Here is a 16,706-nt window from a genome sequence, read left to right on the forward strand (position 1 = left end):
CAGCCTTTGCCTGCGCCTAGTCCTATCTGTATACCAACTTACTACAATCTATCGTAGACAGCTGTTAACACATGGTATATAGATCTACGGTTTTCTCACGCCCTTCATTTAAATGGTTGGTTCTGCTGTCTTGCGGAAGTAAGGACTGGATTCTTATGATGAGCGGCTGTGTAAACACTTAACAAGTCATATAACGTTAACTGTCTATTGATTTCATTGAGTTTGGTGAGACAATGTGTACGGGTTGTTTACATAAACAATACCCGGACAGGGTGAGTAGTAATTTATATCACTTTTGCAGAGAGATTTAAATTTAGTCCTGCCTTAAACATGGCTAACGTTAGTGTGCTAGCTTACGTACAGATCTAACGTTTACTTCTATGCACGTAAACCAAGAGCGTAGTTCTAAACAACGTTTAAGTAGAAATGTTTCGAAAAGTTAAGATAGGTTTGTAGCGTTGTTCATTGCTTTCTACAATTCTCGTAGGGAAATACTTGTCTGGAGAATGGATCTTACCTCATGAATTATGTTGGCTGTGCTAATTGCCACCAAAGGGACTTCGTTATGATAAGCAATAAGACCACGGTTGATGAGGACGGAGAGGAGATTGTCACATATCTGCGTGAGTACTGTTACTGAGTACTGAGAACAGTTGTTTCCCCCCCCTGCTGTACATAAGCCTACAATGATTCAAGTTTGCGTATGTTGCTTTTGCAGATATGTGTAAAAATTGCGACCACGTCATAGCACGTCATGAATACACATTCTCGGTAGTGGATGACTATCAGGTAGGCCTAATTATTTGTTTTTGGATATTTTGGAAAATATGACAATTCTGCGAATTCTCAGTTTTGTGACGTTTTAATTTTACTGATTAAAAAAGAAACCATGCCTCTTTCTAGGAATACACAATGTTGTGTATGCTGTGTGGAAAAGCAGAGGACTCCATCAGTGTTCTCCCAGATGACCCCAGGCAGACGGCCCCCCTGTTTTAGTATCCCTATTGCGACTACATCTAGTCTAGCACAGAGTTATCATAGTAGGAAAATTCACAAGGACGCCTCCTGTAACGTTTGGTATCATCAGCTGTCGTCAGTGTTAGATGACATGAAATTAACATAATTTCTGCCCAAAACTCTGACCATTCCCAAGCAGTCATACTTGTACCCGTTCACCCGTTTAGTTTAATTCCAATTGAATCCATATGGAATGAGTACAGAAAAGCACTCCAACTTAATAGAAATCCGGTCCTTGGAGCGATGCAATACACCATAGTCTGCAACCAGCAATCCACACACTGTAGGACTACAGACTCACACAGAGAGGACCGCTGCTGTAGGCAATCCCATATGTTTATATAATTTCTGCAGAAAAGTTCTTTAAGTGTTTATTTTCAAAGCTTACTCTCTGCCTTGATTATTCAGCTATTTAAAATAATATTTTTGAGCAATTCAACATAATGCTACACAATAAGGATATGTATGTATGCTTTTGTAAAATAACTTGAGTAAAGAAAAATACATTTGGTTCAGGATGTTTTCATGTAAACTCAGTTGTTGGTCTCATTGATGGTTCTGTTCATGAGCAGTTTATTTTAAAAAATAAACAGATTGATTTGTACAGACAATATACAGTACGATGTTGTATAAATATGAATAAAAAAGCAAATGACCACAGTGACTTATGTACAACCTTAGTCATGCACGTTTCTTCCCATTTTCACATTTACATTCCAACAAATCAGATGTTTCTTTGCGTGATAAAAAATAAAACAAACAAGAAATGCTGCCGGCAACTCAAGGAAAAATGTCACACTACACGAACAGGTATATCTGATGATGCCACAATGACTGGCAGTTTACATAGATTCTGTACAGTTATTAAGACTAGGTCTATCAGACCAGATGTCTTGTCCTTTTTAAGTACCTTGTAAGATACAGTAAGCATGAGTGGTTTGGTTACAGTGGACCGAGCATGTGGCCTATTGACAAAATGTACAGTATTTATAACTTCATAGACCAAAAATCAGCTTCTCTCACTTTTTCAATGACTAAATCAAAATCAGTGAGAGTGGAGCTACTAAACCTTAGTGATCTGAATCTCAGGATGAAATGCTAACAGACTATCAGCTTTCTAAAGCTTGTATGACTAAATCAGTTTATGGGACTTTATTTTATTTAAAAAGCCCAATATCATAAACTGCATTTTGCCAATAGTGTCACAGTGCACTGCTAAAACAATGCAGATTGAAATATACATATATATATGTTGGCTTTAACCTCTACTGCGGTGAAAGATAACTGATTGACTACATGTAGCTAGTGTTCTTAATAGGACAAGGAAATATGTTTTTAAAAATTGACAGTGTGGCAGATCTCTTCTTTTATCCTCATATTTGTTTTGGTTTTTCTTTACCTGGAGTATAGTTCACTGGTAGAGGCAGACTGCAGGCATGGAGGAGAGGACACTGCACCAAGACAAATGACCGCTTGCAACATGTGGCTGCCAATGCAAGAAGACATTGTCATCATTTCCGAGCTTAGCTGTCAAGTACCGTAATACACATGTCCATAATAAATAAATACATTCTATTGATACTGTTTACATTACATACATTCCATTAATTACATATATATACACATGCTTGATTGAACCACATAGGGCTATACAGATATTTAACCATATGGCCATCTGATCAGTGGATATCCACTGACCGATAAAGGCAATGAAAATAGAAAATAACTCTTCATAAGAAAAATAAATAATTTTTGGACTGTAACAAATGACATATGAGACAATAGTGAAGTAAAAAATAAAGTTATAAAAAAAGTGAAACATGAAAAGAAAAGGCTGTGATTTGGCCATAGAACTGACAATCCATAGAATGATGTTAATTCTATGTTTTTGGCAAAAAGACTTGAAGTGGAAGGACCCTTCTAGGGCAAGCCATAAAAGAAACTTCAGTAAAAGTGTATGAAGGAATGACGTTGGAGTGACAGAAATCAAGGAATAAATAGAAAACAAAACAAAATGGTGCACAAGATATCTCAGAGGTATGGCAGACAGGAAGTTGAAAAGGCAAGGGACCATTTTCCCATGGCGTCATCATAATTATCATCAGTGCCATCGTCATAGTTGACATCGTCAGTAACAAGGCTCTTTCAAGCATTTCGTTCAGTCTCGGGTCACTAGTGTGTCGGGAAGCTCAGCTCAGGTTCAAACTACAACTCCCAGAATTCTTCCAGACACCCCATAGTTAGAATTAGGCCATGGTATGACCTTAATTATGTCCTACCCAATATACTGTACAACCCCAAGTCCACCCCATCCTGGATCTGGACAGGTGTTCATCTGCTTAGCTTGGTAGTGACTTTGCCTTCATGGCTACCCAGCCGGACTTTGGGGCAGTACCCAGATGCCCGATAGGCCCTTAGCTCCGCCGCGCGAAGAGGTGGCGGGGACCCCGAGAAGCTGGAAGGCGATTGGCTGCGTCCCAGGAAGACTCCGCCGCCACCGCCAGCGGCGTCGTGCGACTCGTGCCGTGAGGGGGAGGAGCTTAGGGAGCGCTGCAGGGATGAGGAGGAGGGGCTTCTGTAGTGAGGGGTGGGCCCGCCGCGCTCCTGCATCAGCTGTGTGAGGTTGTCCAGGAGATCAGCGTCGCTAGTGCTACTGGCACGGATGCGGTAACGCCGACGCCTGATAAGATAAGACAGATTCAGAGAAAGACATGAAGAGAACGTGTCTCGTTTGGTTGTTTTGAACAAAAGCGTCTGCTAATAAAATAAAATATAGCCATAAACAAACAGGACTCCCTGTGCAATCGCTGACTGCACCTTTAATGTTAGGCGGAGAAATATAGACAGAGTGACATTGATGGAGAAGACAGAGAGGAGGAAAGAGAGAGAAGTTAAAGAAGGACACATTATTTGCAGCATATTTCCCTTGATGTCAGTCCTCAAATCACCCTGCTGTTGCATTAGCTTGTCAGAGAACTTGCTGCTCTAAGCAAGCCTAAGGTGAGCATTTTGACCTTATCCAAAGCCCTCTGTTAATTCAGCAAACTGTAAACCATAGAATTCCCCACATATCAGAGAGCAACACCGATGGTACGAGAGAGCAGAGATGCAATATTTAAGTGCATGAGAGTTCAGACTAGATGCATGTGGAGTTCACCTCATCTCAACTTCTCATATGTAATGTATGTATAGGTATGTATGTTAACCCATCACCTCAACACCCTGCATGTGATTTATATGATGTCGTTTTTTTTTTAACATTTATGGTGCGGGGTGCACAAGTGTGTGAGTGTACTTGCTCTCTCTTTACAGTATGTACTTGTGTTGTGTATTGACACACTGTGTGTGTGTGTGTGCTTACGGTCTCTTACCGGTTATCTCCAGCAGGGCGGAGGGGAGGTTTGCCCGGTGGCGGACGTGGGAGGAAACGACTGGCGGCTTGCACATCATTCGGGGCCAGCGTAGGGCTCAGGGGCCGTGGGATGCGGCTCCTCCCTGATGACAGGGACGACAGCGAGGCGGGGTCCTCGGCCTGCCAGCCTCCCCCATTCCCACCTACCGAGCCCCCCAGGGCCAGCCGGTCTCGCAGTAGCGCTGAGGGGAAGTGTTCGCAGGAGGGCGAGAGGGCCGGGGAGAGCGCGGGCGACAGGGGCCGCCGCGTGGGCGAGTCGGGGTCACGCACGGGGATGCGGCTGGCCCGCGGCGAGGAGTCTCGTCTCGGACGGGGTGGCGGGGGGGTGGCTCCCGACGGGTGGGTGCCCTCCACGCCGCCAGCCGTCGTGTCACCATGGTCAGGGAACCCCGAGTCGCTCTCGCCCCCCTCTATCTCCATCTTGGAAGTGGGTTTGGGGGTGTCTCCGTCGATGGGGTCCCGGTCGTGCGGAGAGTCCAGGGGTGGCACCGCGGGGCTAGGTGGGTCATCTGGGCCGAGCTCCCGCTCGTGCTGGTCCATGGTGCTGCCTGGCTGATCCTCCTGTCTACCATCCTGTTCAGATTTCTCCTGCTCACCAAACTGGAGGGAGAGAGAGAGAGTGGAGAAAAAAAAAGCGTGGGAACAGCACGTGAATTCAGAGAGTCCTTGAAGATGATGGAAGACATACAAAAAAGCCTCTTTTTTCTCCTCAACAAACTTAGATACAGAGACAGGAAGAGAAAGCATTTGGGAAATCAGTGTTTTCTAGAAATGACAATTTAAGGTCGATGGTACTAGGGAAACCACTGACTAACCATCAACCACCAAACCACAGGCGGCACAAAAAAGAAAGGAGATTGCCGAAACAGGACATCTACCTTCATGGATCAGTGTTCTTGGGTTGGGCTAAGTCGCCAGCTTGATAATAACCATGGACCATCAAACCTGTTCTTTGGTTTGGTTGAACATTTCAGCTGAACGATATGGCAAAGCTGCTGATCAGACTCACCGGCTCTTGTTGAGTGCGGCCGATGCGCATGACGGCAGCAGACGGGATAGTGGGCAGCCGCCTGAGGCCTGTGAGGCCGCCACACAACCCCGGCATGCCCGTCATCCCCGTCAGGCCCGGCAAGCGTCCGAAGGGAGGAGCGGTGTGGCACAGGACGCCCCCCAGCTCACTGGAGCCACCGACACTGCGCTGGGGCAGTGGGTCCGACCAGGTACGGGGGATAATCTCAGGCCCCAGCGTGCACCCGCCGCCACCACCACTCCCTCCCCCGGATCGCTCCTCATCCTCGGGCTTGGAGCCAGCCGAGCCCCCGCTCCCGCTGCCCCCCTCCAGCTCCACCATCACCCACTCCTGGGAGTCCCCTTCCTGGGGCACGGGGCTCAGAGTGACGGCCACGTAGCCCCCGCTACTGGCCGCCTCCTCCTGCTCCAGGGAGCCCTGGGAGCCCTGCTTGGGGGAGCCGGCGCCCCCTAGCTGCAGGAGGTCCTCGTCGCAGCCGCCGCCACTGCCGCTGCCTCGGAGACTGCCCAGGCTGGAGCCGCGCTCTCGATCCTGGGAAAGGCCGGGACGCTGTTTGCCCAGACTGAGAGAGGAGAAAACAGAGAGAAAAAGAAAGTGTGAGGGAGAGAAAACAATATCAAGTGCTTAAGTTGCTTTGCTTCTATTTCCAGAAAAAAGTTGGAGGGAAAAGAAAAGAAAAATCAGGACTACTGTATTCTTGCCTGTTTTTTCCAGTTCTTGCATCATCGGCACAACTTTTTCACCATAATTAGCACTAATTCAATGCTTACTATGCACTTATGTTACAGACTGAACCCACAAGTGGAGATAAATTTCACAAATGACTTTCACTGCCTATACACCTACCGGTAGTTTGAACAATATATAACAGACAAAAGAAATATGAGAAGTATGATGCAATCAGGGCATTTAGTGCATCTAAACAAAACAAAAAAATCTATGATCAACAGTAATTTACTGTATATTAGCCACATTGTGTTTTAACAACAGTGTTTTATGCCAATTAAAAAAGACAAAACTGTGTATAACCACACCTGTGTATTAACCACAGTGCCTAATAGCCCAATGAATCAGAATCAGATTGTACTTTAATCAGAAAGAAGGATGAAGGAAAGAAATGCATTCACATGTATAACACGCCCCTTTGTATTAACCTCATAGTTTAAGACATTTTGCAAAATAAATGTATTGTAAACCTTGGCTAACAGGTAGGAAATTACAGTACTCACTAAGCCTCCAGGAAGCGCTCGATGGTGGGTTTGGGTTCGGGGGTGAGCCGCTTGTCCAGGCCCATGCTCTGGCTGTGCCTCATGCGACGGAGCAGCGGCGCCACCCGGTCCAGCAGCACCGTTTCGGACCGCACCCGACGGGGAGAGCCCTGAATGGACCCGCTGTTGGGGCTCTGGTTGCCTTGGTTCTGACTGCGCTCCTCTTCACTGGCCACCTATGACCGGGTTGGAGCAACATGAGAAACCATCTGGTTACCGAGACGGTCCTTGAATCAAGACGATTCTTTTCAAGAGGCTTCATTGTCAGTAGCAACTAGTTACGGCTTTGAGGAATTCATCTTCAGGACTTAAGGGTCGTTTAGGGTCACTGTTTTGTGGTCGGTCATTATGTCTGTCCACTGCTAAGTTCTTGTTAAGATCAAAATGTTTCATCTTCATTGAAAATAATGAAGGAGATAAAGTGACTGACATCACTGAAGCCAACATTGAAATAATACAAATCTATTTTTATTTTGTGATTTAGTACGCTAAAGGTGATACACTGGCAATACTGATGGGCAGCCTGATGGGCATTGATAACATTCACTGTACAAATCTTATACAATCACTGCTTATCATTTTTGCCCATTATTAATTACTAACACAAGCTGCCCATTGTAGCATGTTGGCCCATCAGAATTGCTAAAGATGTTACTTGGTGCATTATTAATCTAAGGGTGGGTTTATAGTATGTCGACTGAGATGTTGCTACAACAAAGATGTTTTTTGTTGCAACAACAAATCATTTATACTATATGAACTCGCCAAATGATACAGGTTGACAAAATGGTGGGCAAAAAAGTCTTTGACACTTCACAAAGTGGTCATGTAACTACATGCATCAACTATTCAAATTTATCAATTGAAAACTACTTGTATCTGATTTTTTGTAAAATGGCAAAATTGACTAAATTTGGAAATATGACTAAATAATTCATTGTGTTATGTGTTGTTATCAACCATGTGTCATTTGATAGTTCTTACTTTGTGCCTTAGCCGGCGGTTGGTGTGGAATCTTTTTTTTTTTTTTTTTTTTTTTTTGTCGCCATTCCGCTTGTCGCTGCGCCATCGCTGGTCGACATTCCCACAAACCCACCTTCACTCTCCGCAGGGCAGCTGGCCTCACCTCCCTCACCTTCCTGATGAGCGGCTGCTGCTGTTGCTGTTGCTGTTGCTGCTGCTGCTGCTGCTGGACGTGGTTGCGGTTGCGGTCTCGGTTGCGCTCCATCTCCTCCCACACGTCAGCCCCCAGGGCATGCTGGGATGGCATCGGCGGGCAGTTGTCCGCGTCGCTCAGCCTCTCGCCCTGGAGCACGTCCTCAGTGTTTTCCCGCTGCAGGTCTCCGGGCACCGCCGACGCGTTGGCCATCCTAATTGGACGAGAGGCTTGTCAGTAAAGTAATGCTGGACCGTGATGGCTGATTTTAAAAATAGAAGGGTGTTATGGGCATACCCCATGTATGCAGGAGTGAGACGGGTCAGTTGCTGGGCAGTGGTGGCCAATGTCTGGATGCTCAACAGGCCATCTGAGTCGCTGCGCTCCCAATCATAGGGGTCATTCTCCATTACGTTAAAACTCTTCATGCTGTTGTCGAACACGGACATGAGCATCTGCAAAGACAAAAAAATCCTCACCATCAACAACTCAGTAAAGCTATCATCTATTGCTGATAGTTCCCTACAGACAAAAAAAATCTTCAAAAACCGCAAAAGGTTACATTTCCTCATTGACTTCATTTTACAGTTATGCATATAACACAGTTATAACTGCAACACACACTATACAACTTCCACGATTCATCATAACACTACATACAACAACATTTTACCTTCTGCCAGCATTAATGTAGTGCTATATCTTACTAATACATTGATGTCTTGAGGAGGTAAATGTGCTAAGTGAGAACATTGCTGTAAGTCACTGTGACATTGAGAGCCTTACTAAAGGACACTCTAGCTCGAAGTTGACCATCTACAAATCAGGAACCCTCCGTTGGTTCCTGGCCATACTATTTCTGGCACTACTGCAGCCTCATCAATACACTACTGCATGATGTGGTGCGACAGGAAGTGGTGAGTGAAGGGGAACTGTGTGGGGGACTTCAAATTTCAAAACCCCCCCAAGGATGTGTACCCTTCTGGTTTCCAAAGTGTGGGGAAGGTCTACTCCTAGCTACCTATTCCCTTCCACAGAGAGTAATTCTGCCTGTGAACAGATCTGACAGGTTATGGTCAAGTGAGAAAGTAAGCGGCTTGAAACCTCACAGACACAAAACTGAGAGCCTTTGTTCAAATCACTACGTGCCCACAAATAAGGACGATATGGAAATGGAGCACAGACAGTTTCATCATGCTCCCCACTCGCCAGACTATGATATTTTGGAAAATCTACCAAAATATGGCTCGAGCAAAAAGATGAAAGTTAAGAAGTAAATAAATATCCCCACAGCATGCCCGGGGGAATCTCCCACTCATGCAGGAACAGCAGCTAATGTGGAACAGTGAAGAAGCCCACAGAGCGATGGGGAGTGCTGGAGCATCCTAATAACATATGCTCCATATTCCTCACTTCAGTCCTCATCTCATATTTATGCCAGTGTGCTTGTGGCAGTGAGTGCACACTTCAGACAAGAAGATATTCCCGGAAAGATACTCAAACACACACACACACACACACACCTATACCTATATCAAGAAAACAAAAGCATTACATATTACATTACCTTAATATACACATGCAAACTTACAAACAGGCACAGGCTTGCAGGTTTTCATATTGGAGGTACTGGTCTGCAAGCACACACAGACTCTCTCATACACACATACACACACACACACACACACACACACAGACTCTCTGATACACACACACACACACACACACAGAACAATGTGCACTACCTGGTAGTCCGGTTTTGTGTAGTAGTCGAGGGTGGAGATGTGGTCCAGGAAGCTGCTGAACTCCGAGGGCAGGTGCTTGAGCATGAGCTTGTGGTCGTAGGTCTCCTTCATGTTCCCCACCTGCTCCTGAAGGATTATGGGACAGGGCAGGGAAACATCATTTCACTCAAATGAGAAAAATGATCTTAAAGATCTTAAAAATAGCCATGGCACTGCAGAGCATACACATGCGGGGTGCAAAAGCCCTCAGCAGTCCTGGACTGTGTTAAACTTACAACAACCAATGAGGCTTTCAGAATTTCTATACTGACAGGTTAAAACTGAGTATTACGCGGCAGTTTGAATTGAAACAATGACCGTACTCCTTTTTTGGTTTGGCTTTTTGGTTTTGTTACCCATACACTTGTTTTTCATGATGCAACACTCTCCCACATTAGGCCTACTGACAACTGATTTGTCCAGCTGCCATTTTTGCTTCCGTTATGGTTTTGCATCCCTTTAAATCTTATTTTTGATTAAATTACTTCATAAGTTCTTGTGTTTCCTAAATTTAAAACTGTGTATCTTCCAATCTGGGGCCAACCCAGGCCGGTACACTTACTTTGTCCTTGACCTTCCTCCAGGGCAGCTGGCCCACCATGAATTCCACCAGCATGTAGAAGAGGGACCAGAGGTCGTCATGACGACCCATCTCCTGTTTATTGTAATAGCAGGTCACAGATCAAGGAAGGGCAAGAGAGTGACACGTCTTGATGATTCAAACAAGCAATTAGGCAAGGTCTGTTTTAAAACTGGCTTGGGTCAAAGGGTGTGGGTGTGAGAAAGAGAGAGAGAGTTAAATACAGGAGAAGAAAGGGAGATGGAGAGACAGAGGGAGAGTGAGAGAGTTTGTAAAACGTTTGTTAAACAGTCTTAATATGTCAGATTTACCTTGTTTTTGTGGGCGTTGATGGATGCATAACGCACCGTCCCCCTGAAACCTGCTACTGGACGAGGCTTTGGAGAACAAGGAAGGACAGAAAGGAGAATGGTTACCAAGAAAAGCAAAAGTGAAAACAAAACCAAGAAACAGAAAAAGAAAGAAACCAAAAAAAAAAAGTAAAACACCGTTTCTCACCGGTCGGACTTCCTGGGAGGAGTTGGTGAACTGCCTCGCCAGGCCGAAGTCAAGCATGTAACACGTCCTGCATGTGCTTGACAGGCGACCCATGGCAAAGTTGGACTGCAGAAAGGAGTGACTCATTTAGTGTGGGGAAACATGATGGCAATGTGCTAGCAAGACTTTCCCTCCTTCCTGTCTGCTTTCACTGTGTGTCTTTCCCTATTTTTGTAAGTCTTCGGGATGCCTATATCCTAGCTCTCCACCACTGTGCAAGTCTTTGGGATCACATTATATTATTATATTTTTGGTAGTAATATCTCTACTATTGTGGAAGTCTTTAGGAAGCCTACAGTGTGTCTGCTGAATGACTGGCAGTAAGCAGTTTGGCTGCTGTAGAGGCAGCGGGCTCAGCTCTGGCCATCTGACGCAGGACGCATGCCAGTGCCACCTGCGCCGGCCGGCGGTCAGTGCAGCAAACTGCCCCCGTCAGACCTCTGCACCGACAAGATAATCAGGCTTTTGTGGTCAGCAAGGCTTCGTGGGCATCAATCTAAGAGGCCATGACTGGGCAGAAAGAGCAGACTGAACGTCTACTGTGAGCCAGTCAAGAGAACAACAGCAAAGAAGGTTTACCGCCATAGTCTCAATCAAACACATGCTGCAAGCCTCTTTTTTGGTCAGTGCTGGTCAGTGCATGCTAATGGATACAAGGTGATGTAAGAGTGCCATTGTAGAAGCTAGCATGTGTTTTTGAAACATCTTATCGCCTGGGTAATCTAAGTGGTCAGATGGTCATGGCCTGTTATGTCCTCAGAGTGACTCATGTGCACAGCGGCCACTGCCCTGCCTACTCATGTTGCTGTTTGGTAATACTTTACTCTGTTCTAAGGACGAAGAAGAGGATGATGTCAGTAACATGCGGAGTCACATGCCCTCAACTGCAATGATTTTTGAGTAGGCCTGTAGGAGACCAGCTTGCACACTGGTTTTCCGCTAATGGGGGATGAAACAAAGAAAACAAATAAAATAAATAACCCTGAAATCCTAAAGTGGTCAGAAAGTGTAGCTGCTGATGAAAGAAATAACACGCCACTGCAGAATAAATGTGTATAATGAGCAATCAAACCGGCACTATTGATGCTGGAACTTTTTGGGAGACTGAATATCTACTAAAAGCTTCAGACCAAGTAAAGCCAAGAAAATAATTCTTAATTGCTGTGCACAATTTATATGCCTTTTTAATGATCACTTCAAGCTGGACCAGGGGTTGTGGCCTTGCTGAGTGTTTGTAAGCTCCTCTGAGAAGTATGGTCTGGAATCCTCAGTTGTCTTTGCCATATTTTTCATCTGCAGATTTGATTTTTTCGCCCACTAAGCTACTAAGCCACTAAGGAGTGATTTAGCTGATGAAAAGAAAGAAACAGCACCAGCTACCCAAACAACAGTGGCTGTGGCTTCGAGGAATCTGAATACTCAAAAATTAGTGCAAAAGATGGTGCAAACAGGGTTCCCACTCTAAGTCAAAAGTACAATTCCATGACTTTTTCCTGACAAAAAATCTGAATTTCCATGACTTACTATATAATGAATGGTACAATATGCCGACCAATGATTTCAGAGCAGGCGTGTAGCGTTGAAGAATCTTTTACTTTTTTAGAGCGGGAGATGAATAAATGGACATTGAATAGAGTTGGGCTACTAAAGCAAGCAGTAAAGCTAATAACCAGATATACACCAACTGTGCACGGAAATATATTTGTATTAATGTTTTTTGGTAAGTCAATTTTAAACTGCTACAACAAAATTCCCTGATATTCCATGACTTTGCCCCAAAATGATAAAATTCCCTGACTTTCTGGAATAGACCTTCCAAAATTCCATGATATTCCAGAAATTCCATGACCCGTGGGAACCCTGTGCAAACCAACTCCTAAGCAGAGAGTCACATCACAGGCCTTACCGAACAGAGTTGTTACTGATTCTGTCTGCACTTGTTTTGTTAGTCTGCTCTGATTCAATCCTGTCACTTTCAAAGTAATTTTCATCTGTGCCAACAAACACCCCTAACTCAAACAAACCACAAAGGTATCCAGACCATGTTAAATCAAGTGCAGAGTCTGTAGAACATAAACAAAAATATTGTTGTTTGTTTCGTTAAAATCATGCATAGTATCACAATATAGACTCTGTCCGTATGGCTCACCGGTTTGATGTCCCGATGCAGGAAGCCGACAGAGTGGATGCTCTCGATGGCTGCCAGAATCTGCCGACCAAGTCGGAGCGTGGTGGACACCGAGAACGTCCCGTTCCGCATCGTCCGACGGAGGTCTGCGAGGTTCCTCCCCTGAAAATGGAACGACACTTCCATGTTCACAAGCGTTCCTACTTTACACAGCACATCAAAACAACAGCTTTGAACGTGCTGAATCAATCAAGGATGATACATTTAGCTGGGAGTCAGTTCTGCAGCTGTAGAAGAAGTTCTAAACACAACTAGTGAACAAGTACTGATTATAACCTACAGTAGCACAACCTCCACACTGCGGTATACAACACGTAGTTTGGGCGGTACACGAAATTCTGCATTTCGATGTTTTATAGGACAGAGAGGATGAATGAAACTGTGTGTGTGTGTGTGTGTGTGCGTACTAAAAGGAATACCTCCCTGACATTTCCATTTTAAAAAGAGACAAATAAATAATCTCATCTTTGCTGAGTGACTCTTACTCTTATGATACAAAGAAAGAAAAATGCATAAAAGACAAGGAAAATCTCAAACATCAAATACTGTACCTGTAGCTCCATCACAACATAATTGAAGCGGTCATTGCGGCCACAACCAACAAAGCGGCACACGTGGTCTTTACCTATGGAAGCAAGCAATAAACTATCAAATTATTTACATTCCATGAGGTTGATAGAAACATATGTGGTGTAACATTGTACTTAAAATAGATGTCAAAGAATAGTAAAAATAAGATTTTTCAAATATCCTTTTGGAAACTGAAAACCCATTGTTACACATCAGAACAAAACATATCTATTACAGTATAACAACAACAATAAAAAACATGGAAATACATGGAGCTGTCTGAACTAATGAACAACAGGGAAAGAAAGAAAGAAAGTTGGTTTCCCATATAAAGATCCAGTATATATCCCTATGTAACCTGCGTTGTGCTGATCCAACCCTGCACCTGCCTGGCTTCAAACCCACTCCTTGCAGCACCTCGAATTGGGAGGCCGGAGTGCTAGCAAAGAGGCTAAAACATGGGCGTTAGCTTCTGTTGCTTACACGTCTCATAAGACATCGGTAAGGAGGTATGCTTACTGTACAGCTAGTGGATCGAACCAGCTCTGTTATTTCTGACCGACCCTCTCCCAACCCAGCCACTTACCCTGCAGCCTCTTGAGCACCGCCACCTCCATCTTGAGGACCTGTTTGGGCTGCTGGGCCGACTCCACCTTAAGTGCCACATTGACCTGATTCAGCTGATCCAGGACCTCATAGATTTCCCCGAAGCCCCCTCCGCCTATCTTCTTCACCTTTGGAGGAAGATGAGGCACAGGAAAGGGTGTAAGTGAGGAAGAGAGTGACAATAGACATAGAGAGATTGGTGCTAGGGGGGAGAGGGAGAGATTGTTTTTTTGGGGGGCTTGTTGTGATGTAGTACTGTGCTTATGATAAAGAATGGCAGTTGTACTTCTGTTCTCGAGGGCATATTCAGACATCTTGTCCTAAAACGGTAAATGTGACACAGCTGCAATAACCTGGAAATAGTCTGTACTCGAAAAGCCACTGTTTCGCTCAATGGGTCTATTTATGGCCATTTGCTGATTCTGCACCTGTTAGTTACAGATGTCCTGAGAAAGCAAAGACAAAAAGGGAGCAAATATTGTTTACAGAGAAGTGTGTGTGTGTGTGTGTGTGTGTAAGAGATAGAGTGAGAGAGAGAGAGAGAGAGAGAGAGAGAGAGAGATGCTTGCTCACTCAATTTACACACATCAAAAAAGTCAGGTTGCAACTCACCACTCTCCATCGGTCCCTGACCAGGTCTGTCACTGACAGGATGTCTGTCTGTTCACCGGCCCCACTCATCCTGACGTTCACGAGTGCACTGAGCACGCCCAGACCGGCGCTGCACCTGGCATCAGTGACACAGGCTGTCTACTGCAGCAAACAGACACGCACACATCAGAAAGAGTTACTCAGCCATCGTCATATGACGAGTAAAGATACTGTCACTGTTTTCTTTCTCTATGATCCATGCACAATAAAGCATGTTGCCATCTCAATTACCTGTCAGTGCGTTGCGGTTATTGTTGCACCCAATACAAACGTGTCGCTAATGCTATTTGCATATGGATTGAGATTAGCCCACACAAATGCACGATCAGCAACAGAAGTGTCAAAATGCAGCTATCGTCAAAACACTAAATCAATGGCAATTGTTTTTGTTTTTACTCGGATCGACAATCCTTTCGAATGAGAGATGTTTATCATCCACTGAGTGAGTCTAGTCAGCAGTCAACATCAAGATACAGCTAACCTTATAGGCTGGGTATCAATTCTATGATTTGCGCATCTGCTGACGATAACTCGTATCATTGCTTGTCATATTAGCTGACTGTCTACAACTGAGCGATGAGGGAATTTTTAATCATCTTCTCTATGCGTCTTAAATTTTCAAAAACACCTTCCAGCTTTTACTAAACAAACGCGCCAATGTGTTGACAAATTGGCTATAGACATAGATCAGAGATGCTGCACTTATGGCTTAGCAAGCTAGCTGGCTAAAATTAGCTTCCGACAAGACGACCTTACCTTGACAACAAAGCGCAACGTTCCGTATCCTATCTCTGTTGCTGCTGCTGGAGCGAGCGAGCTATAGTGAAAATAACAACCAGTCGACCTTACAGTTTATCCCTACAGAGCGCAACAATGGAAGACAGCTGACTATACAAAGTGCATGTACCCTAAGTAAAATCGTCTAACATATGGCAAGCATTTTGCCTCTGCGGTTTGATGAAGGACTGCATAAAAAGCAGCAGCGCCGCAATGCAATCTCTCGCTAAATGTCTTGGTAGCGGGCTAAGTTAGCAGGCAGCCATGTAGCTCGCTAATATCCATTCCCGTACCTTCCTCAGTTGTGACAATCCAAGGCAGAAATTATAAGACAGCAGACGAAAACACTTTTTCTCGAGGGGTATTGTTGTCCACAAGCCATGATTCTGTCACTAGGTTGGGTTTGCGCTCAACAGTGAATGCTGCTTGCTGCATGAATAACGTTAGCGCAAAAGGTAGTCCGACTGGTTATCCCCTCTCCTCCCCGACTCATTCACACAAGGACCATGTTACGTCACACGTTAGTGAGACTTCTTCGGAGCTACTCAGCAGGGAACTAACGATATGGCAGGGCTGCTTTATAACTTAATCAGTTGATCTGCATTTGGAAATTGATTGTTTATGTAGTACTACTGTATTGCAAACTGTTTTATTTTAATCAACTGTACAATATCAAGCACGTTTTGTTAATACTGATTGACATTAGTTGGCTGAGCATGTGTCCAGAGGGGGGACATTTCCATTATATTTTAGCCTACGATAGTAGTGAAATGATACCAATATTTGAATCAAGTTTTATTTAAATATTCTTCGAATCGCTTTAATAATGACGCCTAATTCAATTAATGCATCCAGATGCACGCTTGTCTCTATGCCAGGTTATGATGGGCATACTGACAACCTCCTTTGGAAATGCAGGAAACCCCATTTATCAAATAATGTTAAAGGTGACTGGGTAACTGTACAAAATAAACAATTATTTTCAAAAGTATGACAATGTTGTGAATAAATAAATACATAATCCATTTTGTCTACAGGAGCCAGAGGTGCAGCCTTGAAAACTCATCTTAAACGTTATCTACGTATTCCTATCACCCGCTGAGTGGGGGGACACTTCTCAGCTAAATAAA

The 16,706-nt window shown here is 44.4% G+C and overlaps 2 protein-coding genes across 10 annotated transcripts; one reads left to right on the plus strand and one right to left on the minus strand.

Moving 5' to 3' along the window:
* The first annotated feature begins 59 nt into the window (after positions 1 to 59).
* churc1 (churchill domain containing 1) lies at positions 60 to 1,689 on the plus strand. The gene is made up of 4 exons (XM_042094900.1): positions 60 to 272; positions 488 to 623; positions 719 to 789; positions 904 to 1,689. The coding sequence occupies exons 1-4, from the start codon at positions 234 to 236 to the stop codon at positions 994 to 996; spliced, it is 339 nt and encodes a 112-aa protein (XP_041950834.1). The 5' UTR covers positions 60 to 233; the 3' UTR covers positions 997 to 1,689.
* On the minus strand, positions 1,567 to 16,104 carry ttbk2b (tau tubulin kinase 2b). 9 transcript variants are annotated; one of them, XM_042094887.1, is made up of 15 exons: positions 15,870 to 16,104; positions 14,761 to 14,898; positions 14,129 to 14,276; positions 13,524 to 13,597; positions 12,934 to 13,074; positions 10,746 to 10,850; positions 10,559 to 10,624; positions 10,230 to 10,322; positions 9,629 to 9,754; positions 8,181 to 8,338; positions 7,824 to 8,097; positions 6,689 to 6,903; positions 5,439 to 6,021; positions 4,389 to 5,029; positions 1,567 to 3,697 (listed from the first exon to the last, which is right to left on the minus strand). In XM_042094887.1, the coding sequence occupies exons 2-15, from the start codon at positions 14,827 to 14,829 to the stop codon at positions 3,349 to 3,351; spliced, it is 3,042 nt and encodes a 1,013-aa protein (XP_041950821.1). In that variant the 5' UTR covers positions 14,830 to 14,898; positions 15,870 to 16,104; the 3' UTR covers positions 1,567 to 3,348. The 9 variants fall into 9 exon arrangements, with proteins under 9 accessions (XP_041950821.1, XP_041950826.1, XP_041950824.1 ...); XM_042094892.1 differs by having other exon boundaries at positions 7,863 to 8,097; positions 14,761 to 14,901; XM_042094890.1 differs by having other exon boundaries at positions 7,854 to 8,097; positions 14,761 to 14,901.
* Positions 16,105 to 16,706: the final 602 nt, after the last annotated feature.

This window comes from Alosa sapidissima, chromosome 6, assembly GCF_018492685.1.
Source record: "Alosa sapidissima isolate fAloSap1 chromosome 6, fAloSap1.pri, whole genome shotgun sequence".
Classification (NCBI taxonomy): domain Eukaryota; kingdom Metazoa; phylum Chordata; class Actinopteri; order Clupeiformes; family Clupeidae; genus Alosa; species Alosa sapidissima.

What these genes read in the sequence shown, in the direction of transcription:
- ttbk2b (XM_042094887.1), bottom strand. Translation starts at nt 14,829, where the DNA reads ATGAGTGGGGCCGGTGAACAGACAGACATCCTGTCAGTGACAGACCTG. An exon ending in GGTGCTCAAGAGGCTGCAGG is followed by an intron (nt 13,598 to 14,128) that starts GTAAGTGGCTGG and finishes TTGCTTCCATAG; the next exon opens with GTAAAGACCACGTGTGCCGC. An exon ending in TCAACGCCCACAAAAACAAG is followed by an intron (nt 10,323 to 10,558) that starts GTAAATCTGACA and finishes TACAATAAACAG; the next exon opens with GAGATGGGTCGTCATGACGA.
- churc1 (XM_042094900.1), top strand. Translation starts at nt 234, where the DNA reads ATGTGTACGGGTTGTTTACATAAACAATACCCGGACAGG. An exon ending in ATAAACAATACCCGGACAGG is followed by an intron (nt 273 to 487) that starts GTGAGTAGTAAT and finishes CAATTCTCGTAG; the next exon opens with GGAAATACTTGTCTGGAGAA. An exon ending in GGAGATTGTCACATATCTGC is followed by an intron (nt 624 to 718) that starts GTGAGTACTGTT and finishes TTGCTTTTGCAG; the next exon opens with ATATGTGTAAAAATTGCGAC.